The sequence below is a fragment of the Boleophthalmus pectinirostris genome, unplaced genomic scaffold, assembly GCF_026225935.1.
Source record: "Boleophthalmus pectinirostris isolate CB_2022bp ecotype Guang Dong unplaced genomic scaffold, ASM2622593v1 HiC_scaffold_22, whole genome shotgun sequence".
NCBI lineage: Eukaryota > Metazoa > Chordata > Actinopteri > Gobiiformes > Gobiidae > Boleophthalmus > Boleophthalmus pectinirostris.
This window is the reverse complement of record NW_026571190.1, coordinates 16,697,341-16,722,836: the sequence shown is the minus strand read 5'-3', so window position 1 is coordinate 16,722,836 and position 25,496 is coordinate 16,697,341. Positions and strand designations below refer to the sequence as shown.

Here is a 25,496-nt window from a genome sequence, read left to right as displayed (position 1 = left end):
TTTAGTATCTGGCTTACATTAAAGGGGTATAGCATTAAATCTGTAATTGAATAAACTGCAGATTTATAAGATGATACTGTGGAAGCTTCCGGGCAAAGTAATAACATCTTTATGGAGACAAGCAGACGGCGCATCCCCAATCCCCAACCAGAAAAGTTACATAGTGTACCTTTAATTAAGATAACCATGAATATCTAGTATTTGAAACCTTGTGTATTAGAACTGAAAATTCTGTTATCACCTTGAGAGTAACATGTAATCATTTGCACATACTCAATATAAAATGCTTTTTTGGGTAGAACTTTTAAAATTCTGATACCAATTTCAATACTATGGCTTTAAGTATCAGTATATCAGTCGATACCAGTGAAGAGATTGAAAATAGATTTTATTTTTCTAAGAACAAAAAAATATTGTGTGACAATGTTTTATGTAGCTGTTATTCATCTCTCAAGTAACGATAAAGCAACTTTGCATTAAAAGCTCAAACATTATGAGACCTTCTGTACGAACTGCAACTAGTAAGTAGAATCGTTATTTTGTAGCCGATATCCGATTCAGTACTTTTTCATGGATCTGTACCAATATTCAATACCAGTATTAGTATCAGTCTGTCCCTCTTTTTTTAGACATTGTTGTAACCTGCATGTTAGCCTTGGTTAATGGAAAATACTTGTGTAACTTGGCTTTTAAAACCTTAAAAATACAAACTTCAAGTCCCATTACATGCTACAGCCTGCATCTTTATCATTACCTTTGCCCATAATAATGAAACCTTCACTGACATATTATCATGCTATCCTTTACATTTAGCATTGAGTGTATTACATCTTTTACACTATATACCAACCTCAAGTGCATTTCAGTTACTCTTATAACAGATAATGGAAGGCACTGTTGGCACAAAGGCTCAGAGTTGTGCCCCATGTCTCTCGTTTAGCCTCATATTACAGCTCACTGCCTCCACCCTTCTTAACTCACAATGCATAAAGCTCCATCAAGAAGCTCTGTATACGGTCAGAATAAGATACAGAGAGGAGAGAGTGCAGTGGAGAGGGGAATGCGTACAGGGCACAACGAATGGAGGCTCCGACATAAGGTTTGATGCGAGTTACGTAACCCCATGAATAAGATATGATGACCATGAGAGTGTGCTGGTGTTTAGAGGGGGATTAAAGGCTTCACACTGCCCTGCTCCAGACCTCAGACTGGGAGTACTGAGTGTGGTATGTGCACTATAATGAGCGAACAGAACAGAAAAAAATCTCCTAATCAAATAGGGAAAAAGTTGTTTTAAGGGGTAAGCAACATAACAGTATAAAATCAAACCAGGGTCTGACTATGTGATAGACTGCCTAGTAACTATAATGTTAACAAGGGCCAAAACCAGTCGAAGTTACAGAATAGTTAAGATTAGACCAATACAAATAAATTACCTTTATTTTGTTAAATGGTTTAAACTTCCAAAAAAACACTTTCTTGCACATAAATTGTCCCTGCAATTTTGATGGAATTTTCAGTGTTGATTACATAGAGGTAGCCTTTAGAATTCTGTATTTCTGTACTTTTTTCCACTTTTTTCACTTAACTGATGTAACTACAATAATTATTTGCTACATTTACTAGCCCATCAAAGCAAGTAATAATTAGAAAAATATGAAAACCTGTCAAAATAACAGTGCTTTAAAAAGAAAACAAAGAAGAAGAAGTAGTAAGCAGAAATAAAGAGCATCCCCTTCCCAGTGTACATTTTAGGAACAGCTGTAATCACCAACTATAAATAATGTACATATTTACCCTTGATTTTCAACTGTTATGCATTTTTTATCTTTTATGTTTTTGTAAGAAAAGCATTCAACTCTTTTTAAAACGGCTCCCTTTTCTCTAGACTAAGACTAAGATCTAAGTACCATCACAAAGCGCCTTTGAGTTACTGTGAAAAACGCTATATAAAACCGATGTATCACTATAACATTGTCTGTGTCTGTAGGCAAGCCTGGGACTTGGCTGTGGACATCTGCCTCTCTCAGCTGCCCACCATCATCGAAGAGGGGACCGCCTTCAGAGTAAGTGCTGCATTTTCAGCCCATCAGCTTTCCCTTAAACTCACTCAGGTGGAGACGCCCCCTATTGACTTTTATGAGCCATCGTCTGAGTGGGCATTTAGGAGAGCGGTTTTGGGACATCTTGTTTTTGATGGATTGCTTTTATTTTAGATGCCCGTAAAACTCAGCCTTTCTTGTTTGCACTGCAACTTGTGTCCCGCCGGCGTCTACTGTATCTCAGCTAATCGCTCAAACGCATGCTCGGCTCGCTCCCAGTGGGTAACGTTGTAAAATGTCAAGTCTAATAACTCAAGTGCGAGTGTGGAGTGAAATATGGCTGTTGAAAGCACTGGGCCTGCACTGCAAGTCACTGGTGTGTAGTGTTGTATTCACTGACATGGCAGGGGACTGAGATCGAGAAGCAGGGTGTAATAGAAACACTATGAGGGGGCTGATTGAGCTGATGATCGCGGCTCTTACTGGGTCAAGTCTAATATTGTTTTATATGAGAAAAATAGTCACATAGGCAGGGCTGTGAGGGATGATGTGAAGCACTGAGGTTATAAGAAAGTTTAGGCCTGAACTGTGGAAACTGCTTTTGGGCAAAATGTGCAAAAAATGCAAGCATAAACTAAAGTGTATTGAATTTAGGACAGTAAACGCTAAGGACAACCTGGATAAAATTTTGTGTCTGGATCCGCTTTCTGGAGGTGGCACGTCACCTACACCTCATAGAAATAGATAGTTAAAACCATACTTTGGAACATTCTCTATGGAAAAAAGATTATTTTATTTTCTATGGAAACAAGGAGATGGGCTTCCTCCAGCCCAAGTAAGGGTCAGATTTCTGCAACGAGAAAGGACATTTTTACAAACAGAGACAGAATTTTTGTATATTTTTGTGTATATCTTGTGAGTTGGATAAAAGTGTCAACCTAAGAAACCACAATTCATCCTTTTTAAAACTTTTCCATCTGAACAAGAAGTTTTCCACAGCAAGTCTGCAAGTGACACTTAAGTTTTTGCATAATTTTCCGTGTCAAAACCTGCACAATCAACAACAATGATGAAATTAGAAAGAAACAATTAGGAGAAATCAGAGCACTTACTTTTAAATGACATTTCAATAATCTGATCTCCAGAAATCAGATAATGATCAGACATTTGCTGTGCCCATTAATGTAGACAAACGACACTGTAGTTCTTGTAGTTGCGACAGACGCAGCAGAGTAATCAGAAAAGTCTTACAGTCAGCTCTCCTGATGCTGCACTTTTGTCACTTCCTCCACCTGCTGTTGTGGAGTGGACATGCTCAGACGGCTCCCTAGAGTGCAGTTTCCGTCCTCCCTCTGCCTTGTTGCGCTCTAGTCCAAAACACTTACCAGGGCCCTAATTGTGGCTCTGGGGAACACTAAAGGGGAGCTCAACGCCTTGTCTCCAGTCTGGGATCACACATTTCTAATTCTCTCTTAGATATTCCACCTTCCTCTGCTGGACATTACACCAGGCAGATCAGTGTGCTCCTGTCCGCATTGCACTGTTTGAAGATGATTATGTAACTCAAGTTAAATGGCTTTTCCTTGGGTTATAATGAAGTTGGCAACACTATGTACTTTCACTTCACTACAAGTACAGCTGCTTGTTCACATCAAGAGATCATTTATGAATTATTTATATGGAAAGTTACCCAAAATACTGGCTTGTCAATGCCAGTCACACATGTTAACTTATATCTTTGTATCTTTATTCTTGAAGATACAACATATTTTTAAATTGCATTTCAATTTTATACTGCTTCTTAAGCACAATATTTTTAGACAGGAAAACAGAACATTAGCTTTACATTATGTTTGAGATTGTATTCAGACCCAGAATGGTAAATCTTGCTCATAGAGTGCGGGTTTTCATGTTTAATTTAAAGTTGCAAAGAGTTACTTTCTACTAGAGATGTTGTTGCCTGGAATGTTCCACATTATGGCTTCAAACTTGTCCACCAGGCCATGTTATAGGTCAGATCTACAGAGAGACGCACTTGCTTGTCGTAATGTTTTTCTAGGTATTTTGGAGTAATAAAAACACTTGAACTAAACTAAACATCCCCTGTGCTTTCTCCCGTTGTTTCAAAGCCTTATCTCTAGTTATAGCTAATGCTCTTTAATTAGATGTATGCATGTATATATGTAATTAATAATGTAAATATCTAATACAGCCTTCTGTCGTGGCCTATAATTAAGGTGTTTCTCTTATAGCTTCCTCCTTACCATCTTTCCATGTTTCACCGACTTTACCGTATATAGACCTATTACAGTTTGATTATGCACAAATTAATTTAGCCATCCGACCGAGAAGCGTTGGTATTTCCTCGCTCACATCCATCACCACTTCTTACAGGTCTGTCCTAATTCCATGTGCAATATTAACACTGGCTCTGATCAAATCCTCTGCTGCCTGTGACCAATCAATCAGGCATAGTACAGAGGCAGGAGAAGAGAGGGAGAGAAAAGAAGTGAAGGAAGAGGAGGTCGGAGTAGAAACAGAGAAGAAGGTAGACAGGGGAGAGACTTGAAGAGAAAGAGAAATAGAGAGAATTGGCAATGGGGCGGTAGAAGAGAGAGAGAGAAGGAGGGGGGAAAGGGGAGAGAAAATGAGGGTAGAGCAAGAAAGAGAGATAAGGTAGAGGAGAGTAGACGGAGGGGCAACAGAGAAGGATGGAACACAGTAAAGAGAAAACAAGGAGAAAGAGGTGGCAAACAAGAATGATCAAGTAGAGATGGGAAGAAAAAAGAGAGAAAGAGGTAGATGGGAGGGGAAACTGAAGTGTATAGAAGAGGGAGATAATAAAGAGATGAAAAAGAGAATATTGAGTGGGGGGGGTATAGCGCATAGACATGATAGATTATATAGAGATGAGAGATTGAGAGGTGATTTCGATGCATCAGGATTTATGTAATTGGTTCACAGTAGTGTCACTCTGCAGCTCAGGTCTGGACTGTTGTGACATGATAGCCCAGCGACTGCTTCATTATCTGCTCTCCCGGCTGTCTGTGGCAATGTACATTATGTGAAATTATGACACAATATTGATTTTTTTTCCTCTTCTTTTTCACAGCACAGTCCATTCTTCGCAGAGCAGCTCACAGCATTTCAGGTTTGGCTGACGATGGGAGTGGAAAATAGGAACCCTCCAGAACAGCTGCCCATTGTTCTACAGGTAGAATTATTTAAGCCGTATTTGTTAGCAGTACTCGTATTGTATTGAGTTCTCAAAAATGAAGTCACATGTTCAACCACTTATTTAAATAATTAACAAATCAAGTAGTAATAGTAGGCCTGTCTTGGATGTACGGTGTTGCTGTTTAATCTGTTGTGAGATACATTGCGACAGACAGTATATCTATGAATACCATTATTGACACAAAAGTACACACAATAAACACTGAGCGACAAAATACTGTTAATTTGTTATGTATTGAACAGAAGTTGATATAGTAACTAGGTGTGGATATTAATTAGTATCAATTAGGTTGATCATGTTCCTTTACTTAGACACTTTCAAATGTACTGAATACTTATAATCCTTAATCATCTTCATAAGAGCTAAGGCTGTTAATAAAAATGTTAATAATGAGCAAGTCAAGCAATAATTTATTTTAGAAATTTGCAAAGGTTTTTTTTTTTGTTTGTTTGTTTGTTTGTTTTTTTGTTTTGCCGGTTTACTTTCCTATTTTCTGATGGCATTTGTTTCTAGTCCAGAGACGATTATTACAGCTATTACAGTACAGCAGTGGTTGATTGGTTTAAATTACTTCTTGCAGCCTTAATTGGAGCGTAGGGAGGCATGGTGGCTAAGTGAATGCCTTACAGCATGAAAGTTCTGGGTTCAATCCCTGGGTCGCCTGGGCCTTTCTGTATGGAGTTTTATGTTTCTCCCTGTGTCTGGATGGGATTCCTCCGGGCGCTCCGGTCTCCCCCATCAGCATAGGTCAATTAAATACAATCAATCAATGAACCTGCTCAGGTACTACAGGTAGAAATTCTCTCTCCTGTTAAGGTTTTTTATATTATATATATATATATATATATATATATATTATATATATATATATATATATATATATATATATATATATATATATAAAATATGTGTGTGTGTGTGTGTGTGTGTATATATGTGTGTGTATATTTGTATATATGATGTGATATCCAAATATCATGATACAATATTTATTGTGAGGCAAATATAATTGTAGATGTGACACTTTTTTGATTTTAAAATACTTTGACAAGATTTTTGCAATCTTTCAGTTATTGTTACATCACTATTAGAGCACCACCCAAGCTGCAGCACAAAGTCAGCAAAAGAACAAGCTAGTTTTCTCATATGATACTAACCACTGACCATTAAATAAAGGCTAATTACAAAGAGAAAATCTAGCAGGTTTGACATTCACGTGTTGAGTTCTAGCTTGCTCCTTCCCTCTACCTCCTGTTCTGGGCCTGTCCAGTGCTGTTGTTTCAGATCAGGCTGTGGTAGTGGACTGTGTGGAATAGTAATTTCCTGCTGACTCAGCCTCTCAGCAGCAGCACTTCTGTCAGCCACCTTTAAATACCCTGGAAAAGGCCCCGTGATTGAAACTGTGTGTGAGAACGTAGTGTAGTGAATGCAGAGGAGTGGACACGAGGCACTCTGCAAGGCTAACGCGAACTACAACATTATATAACGGTATCCAACTTCAACTGAGTTTTTTCTCTTATCCCTGTCATATGTTTGTGGGTAGTTAAATAGGACTGAGAATCACTCTCTCTCATGATTTTATACACAATACATGGCTTACAATACGATAACAACAATTTTGTCATACGTGTACAGTCTACATTATTGCACATAATGTTTACATAGTTAGTTTTTCAAATAGCCACTCAGTATGAAATATACCAATTTAGTCAAAACATGGCATAAACTAGTTTCCTTTATTTAAACAAGCAAAACAATTTTATTTAAAAAAAATGTAGAAAGTAATGTTTTAGAATAATCAAATATAGCACAAATTCTGGTAACAAAAAGACTATGAATTAGACTCCCTGTAGGTAATGTACAGATAGATTTCAAATCAGTCAGCAAAAGTTTATAAAGTGGGAATAGTAGGAAATTGTAATAGTAATGTGTACAAAAATACTCATAGATATAGGTTAACTTTTGATCAAAACATTAAGATTTACTTAATTATAATAATGAAATAATTTATATCAGACGCTCTCCCCGGGTAGGTTATAAGGGTGCACTGAGCCTCAACAAAAAACTCAAAAGCACAAAAAATCTGCTATCTTCTGATTGACGGTCAAACACAACACACTGCTCCACTCCCACATCCACGTGAAGGACATCTAGCACAAACAGAATTATTATATTCTTAGAAACCAGATTTTGAGCCAATGCATAATCTGTCTGTCTGCCAAACAAGGTACAAGCGACAGGCACTAATCTGTTTACAATACTCTTTCATAAAATCGAAATAAGCATGCATTGTTAGACATGGGGGAGCTTTTGTAGTCTTGACAACAGCTATTTCATCCAAAAGGATTAGCAGATTTTGCACAGGGATTATGCTGTCTCTAAATTGTGATGGTAGCGTAAACCTTGCACGCTCATGTAGTGAAGAAGGTGTGTGTGGAATAAGGTACCACTGTGAATCTAAAGACATATGCACCAGAGATTAAAGCTGCTTAGTCACACCTCTAAAAACAGAAATGAAAATGTTATGCCAATATGCAAGACGCAAATATAAGCACTTCTCACAGCCCTCGTTGCATTTATTTTTAACTAGGCTCTCCGTGTAATTAGGATTCCCGAGAGTGCTTACAGTTCTTGAAAATGTCTATATTTAATGTGCTAATGAGCTTCAAAAACGGCTTGAGATGAAGATGAAAATTTAGCACGTGTGTTGTTCTCAAAGGAAAATGTTGACTTTTTTTCCTGTGGGAATAACCTACACTTCGTATTCTAATTGGATAATGTTAAGCCATTGCAGTAGAAAATGTTCACTCATCCATCCTCTAATGCTACTGGAGTAACTGTCAGGAGCAGGGGCTGACCACATGGATGTGCCCAGGGATCTATCTTTAGATATTTTTGCAAATTTTATGATCAGATGGAGTATTAGTCTATTATGTGTCCAACTGTGTAGATCAAATAGAGAGTTTGACACTTTGGGCCTACCTAATACAGTGAGAAGTGCAATTAATTTATCATGAAACCCAAAAGTTTAGTCTATAACTTGGAGGGTCCACTATCTGCTTGTGTGTATGGAGATGTTATTGCTATGCCTGGATACTTATCTCCTTTGAGACCAGCAAGTTACAGGTCACCTCTGTGGCATATCCCATAAACTGTAAAGATGTATATGTTTACATTTTTTTTATATAAAAAATGTGATTCAATAAATGCAAATTAAATCATTTTAATTTTTATACTGTATTACATACATTCCAATCCCTATGGACTCAAGCATGTGGCGGACCCTCCTCCAGAAAAGTGACATAATACACCTTTTATAAATAAAACTAAATAAAATACTGTAAGGTCAAAGATCATGACTTGTATTTGGCCAAAAGCTTAATTTAAAGGAAGGAAAGACCAAGTGAGGGGAGATTTAGGAGGAAACAGGTGGCAGTCCCATCAGACCTGGCAAACCTTGTGTTTGTAGTGGGTGATAGGGTGTGTCATTTTGGCTGATCTTTAACACTGGCTTACCGCCTCTGTACCGGTTTAGCGCTACTCCCAGCATGCATTGTGTGGCTAGTATCACAGTCCTGCCAACACTTATCTCAACCACAGAAGGCTATTTTCAGCACGTGGTAAGTGGTGTAAATGTATACGTGTGGTTAATGCTACATTGAACAGACTGTAGGACAAAGCCAGTGTGAAGTGACTCTAGATGGGTTGGTGTGTGGGGGTAATAACATATGGGAAAGCCCTGGTCTATCTGAACACGTCATGCAGTATTCGCGTGACATTTACGGTTGTACAGCCAAAGGGAGGACCTGCACAGGGTTACCTCCAACTCCGATAAGAAGCGTGGGAGCACAAACGTAATTGTAAGTGACGTAAGGCAGTAGGATATGGAAGAAAAAGCCATAACAGGACTACAGGCTAAAATGCATATAATGTTGATGCTGTCAAACCCCGTTAACAAGCTGGAAGCAATAGCCTGTGTGTTTTATGCGAATTACAGTTACTCACTAAAATATCATATGTAAATGCTGGTTGTTCAAATGGTTATGTTCATGTGTGATTCATATACCATTCTAAAAGGCCTATAGAGAGTGACTGGGAGTGAGTGATTTAGTAAAATTGGCTTAAAGGTCTGGTGGGTTACGACTGGGCACTCTAGAAAAGTAATTTGCATGCAAAAAATCAGATTTAGCTCAAAACACAGTTATCTTTTAATGGATATAACATCCCTACTACAAGTACTGCATCACTCTATCTATTCTTTCTGTTCAGGGTTTAAACTTTACAGCAACATAGGTGCTCTGAAAACACTGAGCCCAACTCACTTTCATTCTAACTGAAATACTTATTTACTTGTTTTACTCATTTCCACATAACACTAGAGGCAAAGTGTCTTGCCCAAAGGCTCAATTCAAGGAACTGCACCTGTAGGTTTGTTGTTGGGATGTTTTTTTTTTGTATTTGTTTTGTTTTTACAGACCTTTAAATTCTTTAATAACATTTTTTCTCTCCCTCTCCCCCTCTTTCTCTCTCTCTCTCCCTCTCTTTCTCCCTACCTCTCTGTCCTCCCCTCTCTCTCTCTCTCCCTCTTTCTTTCCCTCCCTCTCACTCCCCCCTCTTTCTTTCTCTTTCTATATCTCTTTCTTCCCTTCCTCTCTCTCTCTCTCTCTCTCACTCCCCCCCTCTCTCTTCCTCTCTCTCTCTCCCTCTCTGCCTCCCCCTCCCCCTCCTTTCTCTAGGTGCTGTTGAGCCAGGTGCACAGGCTGCGGGCTCTGGATCTTCTCGGGAGGTTCCTGGACTTGGGGCCATGGGCTGTCAGTCTGGTGAGTCTCTCCCCTACAGATGGTTTCCAAATCAGCACATGCTTAGTCACAGTCAGTCCAATTAAACCCATTTTGATTAGAAAATACACTGTGAAATGCCTAGAGCTTTACCTGAAATTAGGATTCATTTCATTCAAGTCTTTCAGAAATAACCATTACATTTGGAAAGTCATAGCACATGTGTTTCAATTACATGCTCATATGGATAATTTTCATTTAACCAGCAGAATCAGGCAGGCAGTGAGCGCAGGTGTCTACAGTCATGCTTATCAAATGGCAAATTGTCTGTGTCCATAACACAACACAACCTGTCATGTTTCAATTTGGAGTTGGCCTTTCACAGATAAAGAATGATAATTTAGACCACACATTTTCAAATTATTTTGTTTTGTTGTGGTGCAATACATGTCAACAACATGTGAAAATAAATAAAAAATAGTATCTAATATCATACACGTATGTTATATATGCATATAATGCCTCATCTTAGTTATATTTTTATACTGTACTAAATAACTGAAGGTTTATTTGGGTGGTCCCTACCAACTCTGGATTAAAGAGATCTGAATATGTATATAGGTAATGTCAAAAATATTTATACTTATTCATCTTATCTGTTAAGTGCAGTACAGATGAGTGAGAACTTTTTATTCTCCCTTTTAATGGTTATATAAGAAACACACTATAGTATACAGTCAATACAGTTGCATCTTTTGGTATTATAAAGTTTAATGTAAAAAAGAAACACCTTTAACATGAAACATGAAACTGTAAATGTTATGTGTTAAAAATGTTATATTTCAAATATGAATGAAAACATAAAAACAATTTGGTATCCCTTTTAAAATAACTACACCTTAATTGTAAAAAACAGTTACTATACAATGTATTCTAATTGGCACTACACTATTCAAATCAACAGCCCTATATATCTTCTCATGATTTGTGTATACATTTATTTTAATGTAGTATTCATGACTTGCTCTGTGTTAGCCTCCCCCAGCAGCTGTACCCCGGTGACGTACCACTCTTTACCCTGCTCTGATGTGTGCGTTGCAGGCTTTGTCCGTGGGGATTTTCCCTTACGTGCTCAAACTGCTTCAGAGCTCAGCGAGGGAGCTCCGGCCGCTGTTGGTTTTCATTTGGGCCAAAATCCTGGCGGTGGACAGTGTAAGTTACGCAAGGCACGCACGTAGGCTTCCACATTGACGTCATTCTAGCTTTTAAGATCTTCTTGGCATTAGCAACAACACAGTGAATATATGTTCCACTGATGTTGTTTCATGTTTCCTGCTCTTAACGTTTTATGAAGTGGCAACACAATTTTAACTAATGAACAACCTTGCCAAACCTTATATATTGAGGTCATTATATGTATTATGTATAGTAGATTGTTACCTAAATATTTTCCTTGAATCAGTCTTTACCCTCATGTGCTTACTCGTGTACTAACTTATGTACATACTGTGCCTTTTTACATTGTTGTAATTTTTTCGTTTTTTTCTTTTATCTTTTGAGAATTTTAATCTCTTTTCCAGCATCACCAAAATAATGAATTAGTTCACACATATTACAGTACATGTTAGTCCCAATCCATTTGAATTTCATAAAATAAAATAAAATAAAAGATTCTAGATTTACATTGACTTCACACTTTTGGATGTTTCAGTGTTTTCTTTTCAGTGTCAGATTCATGCAAGTTTCCAAATGAATTTATTGTCATTGTACATTTGTATTGATTAAAATGTTGTGCTTCATTAAATTAAAAGGGTCAGTCTTTACCATTCCCATGTTGAAGGTCAATCGAAAAAAAAAAATAATAATAATTGTACCGGTATTAAATAAGACTTATATTGCCCTTTTTTAAATTTGGAAATCATATAAACTTAGATGAAATAAAAAGTCAAAATTTAAATATAAACTTTCAATCTCTAACAGAAATCCCTCCACAGTTTTAAATGTGTTCAATTTAATTATCAGTATTTGGTTTTCGTTCTCCCAGTCTCCTTTGTGCTCTCAGCGTTCATTCACGGTGCAAAGAAACTGCCTTTGAAGAAAGTTCTGCAGCTGTCAGGGCAACTTGGGCTCACTGCAACCTGAAAAAACATTTACCCAAAAACTGACCCCCCCCATCTCCTCTTCCCCACCCTCTCTCACACTCCCTCTCACTCTCTTCTTCTTCTTCTTCTTCACAGTCGTGTCAAGCTGATCTGGTCAAAGATAATGGACACAAGTACTTCCTGTCTGTTCTGGCGGATAATTATATGCCGGTGAGCAATTTATCTTCACAACTTCACTACTACTGGCTGACGATTACTGAAGTAAGTTAATGTATTCACTTTGAGATGTAGGTAGCATCCAAGGCACAAATTTGAGTTTTATCAAAGTTGCGTTTAGTTGGAGCAATTGTTTATTCAGATTAATGTACAGTTAATGTATTAATTGTAATTCCTTATTTAAACTTCTTTGTTTTAAGTTGTTCTTCATTCTAATTCACCAGGGACCAAGCTGAAAAGTATATTTAAAGGAACATGTCCTTAATAATATTTATCTAACCAAAAGATATGCTTCAGCTGCTAATAGCATATGATGTAGTTACATTTGTGCATTTGGCAACTTTTCAAAGACAGAAAGTTGCATGTGCGCTACCTGTGATCTGACCTGTAACTTGGCCACTTGTAGAGATAGTGAAGTTTAATTCCATACTGTACTTCTCCATGGAGGCATGCACCCTCCACTATATAACTTTTATGGTGTTCCCTCCACCATAAAAGTTATATAGTGTACCTTTAAGTATGCATGCATTATGGTAATAATTGTACCTGCAATAATGGATGTACTTAACTGGAAATATGCAGAGGAACATGTCTGAAAACAGGAGACCTCACTATATAATGTAGTCTATCAGTCTAGCCAAGCTTCTGATGTATTTGTATCTGCTTTTGTTTTCCAGGCAGAGCACCGGACCATGGCAGTCTTCATCCTCGCTGTAATTGTCAACAGCTACACCACAGGGCAGGTGAGACTTGTGTAAAGACATGTGCTGTTAAAAAAAGACCTATAGGGGGTGAACTTACCAAATTATTAATTCACTTCCTTGTCTCGTACCACATTGGAGGCTTCTGGGGCCAGGTGTCACTTTGAGAGATGACTGTATAGCCCCATGTGTATTTGTGGCAGATATTGGTTATGTCACCAACACTCACCTTTATAATCGCTGTTCTAGCCAGCAGCTCTAAGACACTTTATCACAAATAGTGTCACCTCTCCATTGTCCCCAGTTTCTGTTTTTCAGTCCCTCAAGCCTCTGATCCAATATACTGAGATGTGCCCCGTTTTGGGATGTAACTTGTCAATTCTTATAGTATACTCCTAAACCATACACACGTAGTTCCTTAACAGAGGGGTATTACACTTCTATAGGATATTAATTGTTCACCATTTTACCTTTTATCATTGTGGAAATGCTATATTTGCTGTAATAAGTTTTAGTTAGCTAATAAGTTACTCCCCCTAACTGATTCACAGTGCATTCCTCTAATGAAACTACTGCACATCACATCAGGTTTTGAAGTTGTAGTGTATTGTTTTGTATCATGCTTTTGTATATTTATGGAAATTTGCTCTGCTGTGCATGACTTGTACGCTGAGCAGACTCGTATTGCTAATCGTAAGGAGGGTTCTTATAGGGTTTGGGAGAGGTGGCAGGATCACTCAAACATGCATGCATGATGTATAAAACCACTTCAGGCATGTTTTTGATGTAGGAATAGTAGCGTGGCATATTAGAAAGCTCCAAAAAGTGTGTTTAGTATAATACCCCATCTTTAAAGAAATATACATCAAATTGTGAAAACGTCAAATAGATCAATCGATATCACTAAAGAACAGCTCTGTCTGTGATTAAAAGCAGGACTAAGTTTCAAAAACCCGAACAGCAGAACTTTAAAGAAGATAGGACTTCTGGAGGTCGCTGTGACCATTTAAACTTGTGAAAAACAAAATACAAGTTACCCTTTATGAAGTGGCATGAATTTTGAGTGTGAAATACCAAATGAAAATCAAGGTGTAAGTACTTTTGTGAATTTTCTACACGTATTTACTACAACCAGTAGAAATAACTTCGCTGGTCCAAAATGTGAATGTCGCTGTTATTGAATGTTGCTAGTTAATAGCTCTGCTTGCCTTATACCTTATTTCCAATATACCTGTAGCTTTTAATTTAATACATGTTGACATAATTTTAACTGCTTGACTCCTCTGTGAGCAAGCAGCTGTCTCCATAATTTTAAAATGTACAACTTGAAATAGACTTTGGCTGAGTAGTTTAGAAATAATGCATTTTATATGGCTTTTTAAAAGCTGATAGACTAGCAAAGGTTAATATCTACAAGTCACAGCTTAAATGAAGAAAGCAATAACTTCTTTCTTCTGTGCAGCACCTGTGGCTGTCTAGGTTGCATATCTAACTTCTTCCATACACTTGACTTACCTCCTCTGCAAACTTTCTCCCACACTCTTAAATAAATAGTCTAACTCATAAAAGCGATACATTCTCCCAGTTCAGCAGAAGCCATTCTTCTTCCATCTCCCTGTGCTGCAGCCTGACTATCTCTCCTTCTCTCTCTTTTTCTCCCCTCTCTTTAACTTTTCTATCACTCTCTATCGCCCTCCTTCCTACCGCTCCTCCCTCCACTTTTCTCTCCTTATCTCTCTCCTCCCTCTCTCTCGCTCTCTCTCTCTTCTCTCCCTGCCCCTCTCCCTCTGTCCACTCCCTCTCACCCTACCTACCTATTCTACCTACCTCTACCTCTCTCTACCTCTCTCTCTTTCTCTCTACCTCTCTCTTTCTACTCTCTCTCTCCTTTTTACCTCTCCTTACCCGCCTTCCTCTTCCTACTCACATCCCTCCCCTCTCTCTCTCTCCCTCCCTCCTTCCTATACCTTCTCTCCCTCACTCTCAGGTTTCTAAATAATAAATGCTTTCCCAACATTACGGGAGGAGCCTCTCAGCCCTCTCCACATTTCCATTATTTATCTTCTTACTTTTGAAAATGGCGCTCATTACGGCGTGATCACTCCCTCAAACATGTCACAGAGCACTGGCACCTTAATATTACTCCCCACCTCTCTCTCTGTCTCCTCTTTCTTCTTCCCTTCTCCTCCCTCTCTCTCTTGTTCTGTTCCCCTCTTTCGTACACCTGCCCTTCTCTCCCTTCCTTATGCCCTCCCTATCTCCCCCTACTTATTTCATTTTATCTTTCTTCCTCTCTTGAATTCTCTCCCTCCATCTCCTTTTCTTCCCTGTTCCCTTCTTTCTTTCACTTTCCCCTCCTTCTGTCTCAGCCTTTTACTTCTTTCTAATTAACTCTTTTCCACCCTCTCACTCTCTTTTCTCTCCAACTCTCTCTTTTTCTCTTACCCTCTTTCCCCTTACCACCCCTTCCTCTCTTTCTCTCTCTTTTTTGGATTACAGTAGGTAGGGCTGATCAAACTACTGGTTTAAATGATGAGCTCAGACAGTAGAGGGAGGTGTTGTCATGGCTGATAAAAGATATGTTCAAATGACGCCTAAATCATTATAAATCTTTCACAACAATGACAAATTAGAACTGTTGTCATAGCAATTAACAATTAAGAACAAAATATGCTCTCTTTGAAATATTGCCTATAACGTGAAGCTGAAACTCTTGAATAGAGCATTGTAATACATTTTTGACAAGTGCTCGTGATGTGACGATACCTGATGTTTCAAAATATTCCCGATGGTTTGACAATGAATACAATTACATCTTACTATCTTCTTTTACTTTTAGCTGCTGTTTTCCCTGCTCTCAGATCTGGGTGCAGTGATTTGCATATTCAATTGGTTTTTACAAGCACTTTTTGAAGCTTTGATAATATTAGAGCTGTGTTTTCTTGAAGCATTTTAACTTTGTTTATGTAAATGATTTTGTGACTTTTGATCCAAGCTTTGTAAACGCTATGGGGAAATTAGTAGAAAGTAATTGTATTCCTTCCACACTATTTTGCCTGTTTTAACCTAAAACAGGCATGTCCAAACTATGGCCCGTGGGTCAAATGCAGCCCTCAGTCAAATTTTTCTTGGCCCTCAGGCTTCCAGGTGAATTGGCCCAAATGACCAATTAAAAATATTTTTTTCACTGCAAGTTTTTTGAAAAAAAATCTTGATAAAGCTAATATTTAATATTTAGTGTGTGGTTTTAAGGATCTTGCATGAATAAAGACTGATGGCTCATTCTAACGTGTTAAACATGCACATATTTCAGTTATTCACTGTATTGAGCACCAGTCTATGGCCCTCAATCAGCCCTCTGCTTCGTCTTTGTTTAGATATGTGGCCCTTGATGAAAACAGTTTGGACACCCCTGACCTAAAACATGTAGCCTCTCTACAGATATGACTAGCAACTTTGTCAGATGGTGCCGCTTGCTTGTTTCCAGTGAGATAAATAAGTTCAATGCCATGACTAGACAGGTAAATTAGAATAAGACAATCTGCCAGTTTACCTGGTGATTTTGTGCAGTTTAACTCTTTCTGTCACTGAAGGATGGCACTTCCGCTACAAAAGGTTAGAAATAATTGATAATACACAGACAGACTTTTGATATTTGCTTCAAACTCACAAATTTATCACTAGATTTTATTACCTAGTCTCTACTGAATAAGCAATATTTTGTTCTGTCTTAAAGGCTTGATACCAGAGAGGGAAACTATAATCTAGGTGTGCATGTATTATATTCAGTTACTCTCATTTCTTTTATGAAACAACAATATTAATGCAGTCATAAACAGGGGTGAGTTCTGTGTGATGTCACGTCACCTGGCTGACACACTGACCAGTTTTTGAAACGTTTTGGTTTTTGAGCTAAGTTTTTAACATGATATCATGGGAATTTAGCCAAGTAAGAAGCACAGCTTGTACAATTTGTATTATATTTTCTGTACATCCATTTTACCCATTTCTGCATAAATATTAACAATGTGAAAAAAAACCTAAATCTGAATACCAACAAATAAAAGGTCAATGCACACATTTAAAACATTTTTGTTCAAATGTTTAATAATGCAAGTTCAAAGGGTAATGGTTAGAGGTGCTTTAGCACTGTTGATGCCTGGGCCTCTCCTCTGCTCCTTTTGGGTCGGTGGGTGGATGTGCTCCAGGAGATGCAGCTCCTCTCGTGCTGAGAAGAGTTCAGAGGACAGCTCCTGCAGCTTTCTGGACAGTTTCTCATTTTCTTTGTTGGTTAGCTCTTCACCAACGTTAATACAGGTGGTTTGAGTCTCCATTACTGGTGCTTTTTGAGCTTTCGTGGACTTTACTAGTGTTGGGAAGCCCTTGTTTGAGCAGGGCATTGTCTCACTCTATTCTAATAGATATTTTATCTCCTTGTACACACTAACTTGGTGTTCCAGCTCTTCATCTTTCATCAGGAGAGTAGCTTTGAGCTCCATCATTTATGATAATCTACATTATACATATTACTAAGCATACATATTGCTAATGTTTTTATTTATTAGGCCCGAGCGCCATGGGTGGCGTAGGGCCTATTGTTACTGTTCAGCAGTGCGAAGCACTGCGGGAAGGCGTGTGCACAGCACACGCAAAAGAGCGCGAAGCGCTCTCCCCTTTCCAAACACACACTCACACTCACATGTCAGTGACTGGTGCCCGCTGACATGGCACGGTGGCATTGCCCGTGGGCCGCGACAGCGGCCTAATTGTTATTGCTCACTCAAAATGTGCACGATGTCAAGTGCGCCCGCGAAAACAGAGCGCGAAGCGCTCTCCCCTTATCAAACACTCAGTGCCACTCAATAGTGACACTCATGGCATCCAGTAGTATAGATTGGCATTGCCCGTGGGCCGCGTCAGCGGCATAATTGTAATCCTTCACACCAAAATGTAGGGCGCACTTGTGAAGTGCGCCAAAACAGAGCGCAATGCGCTCGTCATTGATAATAGCCCACACGGGTGCGTTACTGGACACGCCCCCTTTCCACTGATATATATATGTGCCACCATAGGTGGCCCTATATTGTTATTGTTCTGGAGTTTCTTTTTAAGTTTGGGTGCCATGGGTGCGTTACTGGACGTGAGCCCTTTCCAATGATATATATAGTGCCACCGTAGGTTGTATCATCTAGACAAGTGCGACATTAAAAGTTGTTAAAAGCTTTTTTAAAGGTCAAACAGTGTTGCCGTGGCAATGGTCCAAATTTCGCGTTCGTTTTTGCGGCTCGTCACCAAACTTCGAAGAGTGATAATTCGCACAAACTTTGGCCAATTTCAGTCAAACTTTAATTGTTGATTGACACCTCGACCCTGAACAGATTCATATAAGAAAATCTCAAATGGGTGCAATAGCGCCCCCTAGGGAAATTGCATGGAAGTGCGAAAATTTACTTTGTCGTAGACATACAAAATTTGGTACACTCATTCGTGACATGGTCTCGATCAAAAAAGTCAATGACTCCCCCATGCCATTTAATTTTGTGTTGCCATGGCAACAAGCCAAACATTGGTCCTCGCCAATAGGATGCCTGACAAAAAGTTTGGCGTAACCAAACCAAATTTGGTACACAGATGCACCATGGGAATAGGAACAAAAAAGAATATTACGCGGTTGCTAGGCAACCAACAGGAAGCCCGCCATATTGGACTGATTGCGAGACTCAGCGCCGACGACCCAATTTCCTGTCCTTGTATTTGAACGAACTCGTCCGACGGCGTTAGACCCAGACTCACTAGAATCATTCTGTATCATCTAGACAAGTGGGACATTAAAAGTTGTTAAAAGCTTTTTAAAAGGTCAAACGGTGTTGCCGTGACAACAAGGCAAATTACGGGGTCGTTTTTGGGGCTCACCATCAAACTTCTACGCCTGATAATTTGCACAAACTTTGGCTGATTTCACTCAAACTTTAATCGTTGGTGGACACCCCGACCATGAATAGATTTATATAATAAAATGTAAAATGGATGCAATAGCGCCCCCTAGGGAGATTGTATGGAACAATAAAATTGTATGGAACAATAAAATTTACTTTGTCGACATACATACAGACATACAAAATTTGGTACACACATTCATGACATGGTCTTGATTAAAAAAGTCAATGAAGCCTCTATGCCATTTCCCATCGTGTTGCCATGGCAACAGGCCAAACATCTGTCCTCGTCAATAGGACACCAGGCAAAAACTTTGGTGTAGCCAAACCAAATTTGGTACACAGATGCATCATGGGAATAGGAACAAAAAAGTATATTATGACCATGCCCCCCTGCCAAACCAGAAGTCCACCATCTTGGATTAAAAAAAAATCAGCACATACAGAAATTGAGAAAAATTGTACGGTTCGGTTATGATTAGGTTAAGGTTAGGATTAGGTTAGGGGTAACGTTCGGCCTAAGGTTAGGGCTAGGGTTGGGACTAGAGTTTGGGCTAGGGTTAAATTTAGGCCTAGGGTTAGAGCTACAGTTAAGAGTTCAGGTGGGTTTCGGGGATAGGGTTAATTTAGGAGTTAGATCAAGGGGTAAGGTGCATTTGTGGGGCACGGCATGTGCAGGGCTCAGCGTGGTCGAGGTGCGGCGTGGGCGTGGCGTAGGCTCGAGCGAGGGCCGATCATCGCCGCTTGCGGCTATATTTCTATTTGTGATCTGTCAGTTGCTCATCCTATCACTGGTTTTAAAATCACTACATTTTGATAGCACTACTTCATTTTTACATCATTAGTGATGAAGGCCAAAGGGTTGTGTGTTTAGTATTTTCATATTTTCACATGCACATTATAATATTTCAAAATTTGTGAGAATTAGAGAAAGTTACTCTCTAGTCCTGTGATCCCCCTGGGGCCCTCAGAGGCACTACAGGGGTGCCCCCAAAAGTCATCCACACAACAAGCATAAAAGAAAATTGAGTTTGAAATTAACATCACGTACAGGTAATTTATTTGCTTAATTTACTACTTTAAATCAGTATTTAGCCCACAGACATTATGATATATACTGTTAAGGAAAACATGTTTTGTATTGAGTATGCATTGTTATTGGGGGGCACTGTACAATCTATGGATAAATGTGGAGGCTTCAGCTTTGCAGATTTTCAGAATGTCTGATTTAACTAAAACAAAATTAGCTGGAGACTGTGATAGTATCACAAGTAAGAATTTTAAAAATGTGTTTTTAATCTTGTCCAATTAATGCAATTCAAAAGACCTGTGAAGAACTGTGAAGAACACTGAGAAACATGTTTTTTACATTTTCTCAGTGTACTGAAAATAAAATTTAAAAATACTTTATTTTTCATTTTCATTCGATTTATCCTTTATTTAGCCTGGAAGATCCCATTTTAAAAATCATCTCATCTGTGTGATTGTGCATCCCGCAGGTTTCAAACTCAAAGTAGTTTTTACTTTGTTAAATCTTGATTGAACTTATTGATTTGCAGTAGATAGTCCCCACTTTCATGTTGTGATGTTTCTCTATCTGCCAGTTAGTGATGTTTTCTAGTTTTAAATTGGCCTTCTTTCAAACTTGAAAATAGACCTCCCGGTGTCATTATTTTTGTAATGTCATTAATAAATCAGAGTTTCTTATATTGGTGACTTTCTGATAATGATTTTTCACATTTTAAGAAAAAAAAATTGTAAAAGTTCAAAGCTGATATTTGATCAGATTGGTTGAAATAAAATGTAAACCTCAACTTTCTTCTGTTTTGTCAAATATCACAAAATTTGTTTTTAACTCTGTTTTGATTGCACATTTTTTCAGATGCACAAACTTACTTGCAAACAAATCTGTTACCACACATCATTTACTGGCCTTTACCTCTCGTCTCTTAAAGAAAATCTTGTGAAAGTAACCAAAGGATTCTACTCATAAAAAACAGTATATTATGCACAAAAGCAAACATGTTAAAGCACTCTTATAAAGGCCAATTCTGTTTTCTCCATTTCTCTGGTTGCTCAGCCCTTCATCGACCAATGCCTTTTGTTGGTTGTGAAGTTGGAAAGTGCTTGTGGGGGTTGAAAGGAGAGAGGCTCTTGCTGTTGCCTAGCTCCTAATCTCTGTGTCTGTCTCTGGGTGAGGTTTTCACGTTAGCACTGATTAACCACCTAATGAGTCTCAGCCCGACCGGGAGCTTTAGTGTTGATCTGTTGAAGATATGAAAGTGTTATTAAGGCCAACCACTGAGCTGCACTGTCTGTATTAACAAAGGATGAACATAAACACTGCAGTACAGGCTGTAGCTTTGGAAAATCATTATTGCTCTCCTTTGAACTGTGTTTCATCAACTAAGCACAACTAGTCGATTATTAAAAAATATATATTGTAATTGTTACCCGGACTAACCAGACTCTTTAACATATACGAACAGACCTTTTTAAAACAAAGATAGTGACATTATTAAATCAATATTAAAGATTATCATCAATACACTTTTATATTCTCTGTTCAGAAGCCTTCAATCAACATATTTTGACCTTTATTTTGTTAAAAATGTGAGAATCAAAATTGACAATGGAAATATTTGTTTGACTAATCAGCTAATGGAAAAAATAATCTGACTAGACAATTAATAAAATCATCGTTTCACACAAAAAGATGTAACAATTAAATGTCAATGAATCTCCAATATCCAACCACCCTAACGCCACAACGACCTGACCCTACACAACCATACAACCCACCCACAATCTTAACACATTTTTGTTGGGTATCTTTTTGCTGATGTCCTGATGAAGTAGAGAAGAGTTTGTTTTGTTTTGATATTGTAATTTTGAAACAGCCATTACTTTGTATTTGGTCATTATTTACTTGCCATCTCTTAATATATTTTTTCAGAAAATGAGCATAATAGAAGAATTACTACTCAAAACAAATGTTTGCTTTTTTAGACCTATTTATCAGACCCGGAGAGGCTGGTTTGAGAATAAATTGCTACACTTTTATATTTTCTTTCATTCCCAGCTCCTAACTTCCTTGTGTTTCTGCTTTTCCGTTCAGGAGGCCTGTCTACAGGGTAATCTCATCGCCAACTGCCTAGAGCAGCTGTCTGACCCTCACCCCCTGCTGCGTCAGTGGGTGGCCATTTGTCTGGGGCGGATCTGGCAGAACTTTGACCCGGCGAGATGGTGCGGTGTCCGGGACAGTGCCCACGAAAAGCTCTACACACTGCTGTCAGACCCCATCCCAGAGGTAAAGACCCAGGCAGCTTCGTGTTACACTAAAGGTTTGACATGAATGTATAGGGTACACACTGTAAGGCAAGGCAAGGCAAGGCAAGTTTATTTGTATAGCACAATTCGTACACAAAGTAATTCAAAGTGCTTTACAGAATAAGAAATACATTAATAAAAACAAATCAAAACATAAATAATCATGAAGATTAAAATTAAAAAAGAGAGAAGAGTGCGGAATGAAAACCTTTCAGTCATATGCACAGTTAAACAGAAATGTTTTGAGTCTGGATTTAAACAGCGTCACAGTAGAGTCTGTCTCACATGTTCAGGAAGACTGTTCCAGGTTTTAGCTGCATGAACCTGAAACGCTGACTCCCCTTGTTTAGTTCTGACTCTGGGCACCAGCAGGAGGCCGGTCTCTGAGGTCCTCAGAGTGCGAGATGGTTCATATGACACTAACATGTCACAGATGTACTTTGGTGCTCGGCCATGGAGAGACTTGTACACAAGCAGAGCTGCTTTAAAGTCTATTCTCTGAGGCACAGGAAGCCAGTGCAGAGACCTGAGCACAGGACTTATGTGCTCGTACTTCCTAGTTCGAGTAAGGACCTGAGCTGCAGCGTTCTGGATGTTCTGCAGCGTCTCACAGCTCGTTTGGAGAGACCAGTGAGCAGACCATTACAGTAGTCTAACCTACTGGAGACAAATGCATGGATAAGTTTCTCCAAGTCTGCTTTAGACAGTAAACCTTTGATTTTTGCTATGTTTTTTAGATGGTAAAAGGCTGCAGATGTTATTGATTTTATGTGACTGTTAAAGTTCAAGTCTGAGTCCATTATTACCCCTAGATTTCTTGCCTGATTTGAAGGTTTTAGAGCAAGAGACTGGAGGTGACTGCTGACACTGTCCCTTTGTTTCTGTGGACCAAACACTATGACTGTATATAGGAACAATAGTGAAATGAACTCTGCAGACAAATGTTGCTATGACTTTTTCTACCGTTGTAGTTAGGCAGTATGTTTGGTGGAGGTAAATCAGTTTCTTTTTTACAATTAAACCAGTGTACCAAGTGGGGTTGCATTAGGCTTGTCGCGAGAATATTCTTTGAAGCAAGATATATTGCTACAGAGAAATATTATGATACGCAATAATACTGAAACTACTTTTTGCTATGCATACATATACTGTATCAATTCGGGAGTCCGAGCCTGCCCTCCCCATAATGCATTAATTCGTTTGGACCACTGTCTATAGTTTGGACCCAAGTTTGCGTTCTTACCAGAAGGACCACACTAGAGTTTGGCCACCTCTTTTTAGAGGTCTTAGTCTGCTAGTGCAGATCCAAGTACAACTGATACTTTCACACCAACGAAAATTAACTGAACTACAAGCTTTTGGTTCGAATGGACCGTTTAGTGCGTATCAACTGCTGTCGGAGTAAAAGCACTCTAACACTAAGTCACACGATAAAAATTCAGCCTCAAAATATATTGTTCCATCTATCATATACTGAACGATAAGTCGATACTGTAATTATCGTGACATACCTACTAGTAGATTGCATACTGCTTGTGTGCCGTTGAGCAAGGTGTTTTACTCCTTTACCTCTGCTGGCTGTTTACAATGGTGAAAAAAGCTTAAAAATAGCTGATCAGTGACTATTTTAGTCAATTGGTTTGTGATTTTATTAAAATGTGTTTAATTTCACAGTCTGAGTTTATTCTTTTTCCAAGAATACATTGTTAAAGCAGCACTTAGTAACAATATCACTGCACACTGTCTGTGTCTAATAATACAGTTGACACTTTATTATTAAAGTTGCACTTTATTATTGCTTCACTATGTGGAAAAAGCAGTTCTGAATCTGTACACCTGCATTTGAATATCTTCTGGACTCCTTTTGTGATTTAAAAATTGTGTAATACACAATTTTACCACATATATAATAATTTCTTCATTTTCCACATTTTTGTCAACCACCAACTGAACAGCCTCATAATGTTAACTGTCTTCCTTGGTATCCTCACCATTAAAAAATAATACAGTACCCTCACTGATATAATGTTGGAATGAGTGAATGAACAGGGGCTTTACAAAATTGCTTTAGCTTTAGCTCACACTTTAGCCTACAAATAGCACAGATACATTTTTCAGCTATTTTAAAACCACATCAGAACATTTTAAAGGTACTTTGTGTAAGTTTTTACATAGGACATGCATTTATCTTGACACAGTCCCATTACATCAGCACAGTTTGGGAGAAGTGGTTGTTGTGAGGAGCAGAGGGACAGACCTGCAGAGTTTGCCCTGAGTTTCACCTCCACTCCTGTGTCCTGCTTTGACACTTTAGTTCAGAAACATGAGCAAACATAAGAAGTACATCTGTGTACAGCCTGGGCTTTCTTTTACCTCCTTCAGCCTGCTGCTCCACACGTACAGTTCAAATCAGGGTCTTACAACACATCTGTTCATGTTCAGACTAGCGCCAAAGATACCTGAGAGTTAGTAACTGTGCTGGTTGTCTTGGAAACGTTTTCTCAGCTAGCTTATGGAGCTCAAGTGCATTCATGGGTTTGAGTGTTCCTGCTATATACAACCTTTTGAGGACTTTTGTCAGAAGATTTTATATACTGTTTTTAATTGTTAATCATTATAGCAAAGGATTGCTGAAAAAAAAAAAGGAAAAAAAAGGTGTTGCCTTGTTTCTTCCAACTTTTGCAGTGAAAATAAGAGATGTCACAGTGTCCTTGCATCCTTAATTTTAAGCTTATAAAATCATAAAAGAATAAATAGCAAAATAGTAATAAGTTAAATTTATTAAATTTTACTGAACATGGCATAATTTTCTAAATTTCTACAAAAATAAATAAATAAAATTAAATGAGTCCAAATACTAAATATTAAAGGTGTATTGTGTAACTTTTCTGGTGGAGGGTCCACCTGTAATTGAATAAATGTAAGGTAGATCTGTTTAATGTCGTACTGTGGAACATTCGAAGCAGAGGAATGAAATAGTCATAGAAACAAAGATGGCAATGGGCCCCCTACCAAAAAGTTACATAGTGCACCTTTAACTTTTTTTTTTTTTTTACATGAAGTTCTTTACCTGCTGTCTGATGAAATGAATTGTTACTTGTTTTAAACTAAAGTCAGAATGAATTGTTGCCAAAAAGCCATAGTACTCAACAG

At 38.3% G+C, this 25,496-nt stretch overlaps 1 protein-coding gene across 8 annotated transcripts in view; it reads left to right on the top strand.

Moving 5' to 3' along the window:
* Positions 1–25,496, top strand: part of rptor (regulatory associated protein of MTOR, complex 1) — a 199,497-nt gene that overhangs the window by 107,322 nt on the left and 66,679 nt on the right. For 5 of the 8 annotated variants that reach the window (XM_055157939.1, XM_020939829.2, XM_055157940.1 and 2 more), the window contains exons 11-17: positions 1,991–2,066; positions 5,155–5,256; positions 10,017–10,100; positions 11,160–11,270; positions 12,296–12,421; positions 13,054–13,119; positions 22,132–22,323. In XM_055157939.1, the coding sequence (XP_055013914.1) occupies positions 1,991–2,066; positions 5,155–5,256; positions 10,017–10,100; positions 11,160–11,270; positions 12,296–12,421; positions 13,054–13,119; positions 22,132–22,323 (757 nt within the window). The remainder of the gene's footprint in view (positions 1–1,990; positions 2,067–5,154; positions 5,257–10,016; positions 10,101–11,159; positions 11,271–12,295; positions 12,422–13,053; positions 13,120–22,131; positions 22,324–25,496) is intronic. The other 3 variants (XM_020939830.2, XM_055157943.1, XM_055157942.1) reach the window with 1 other exon arrangement.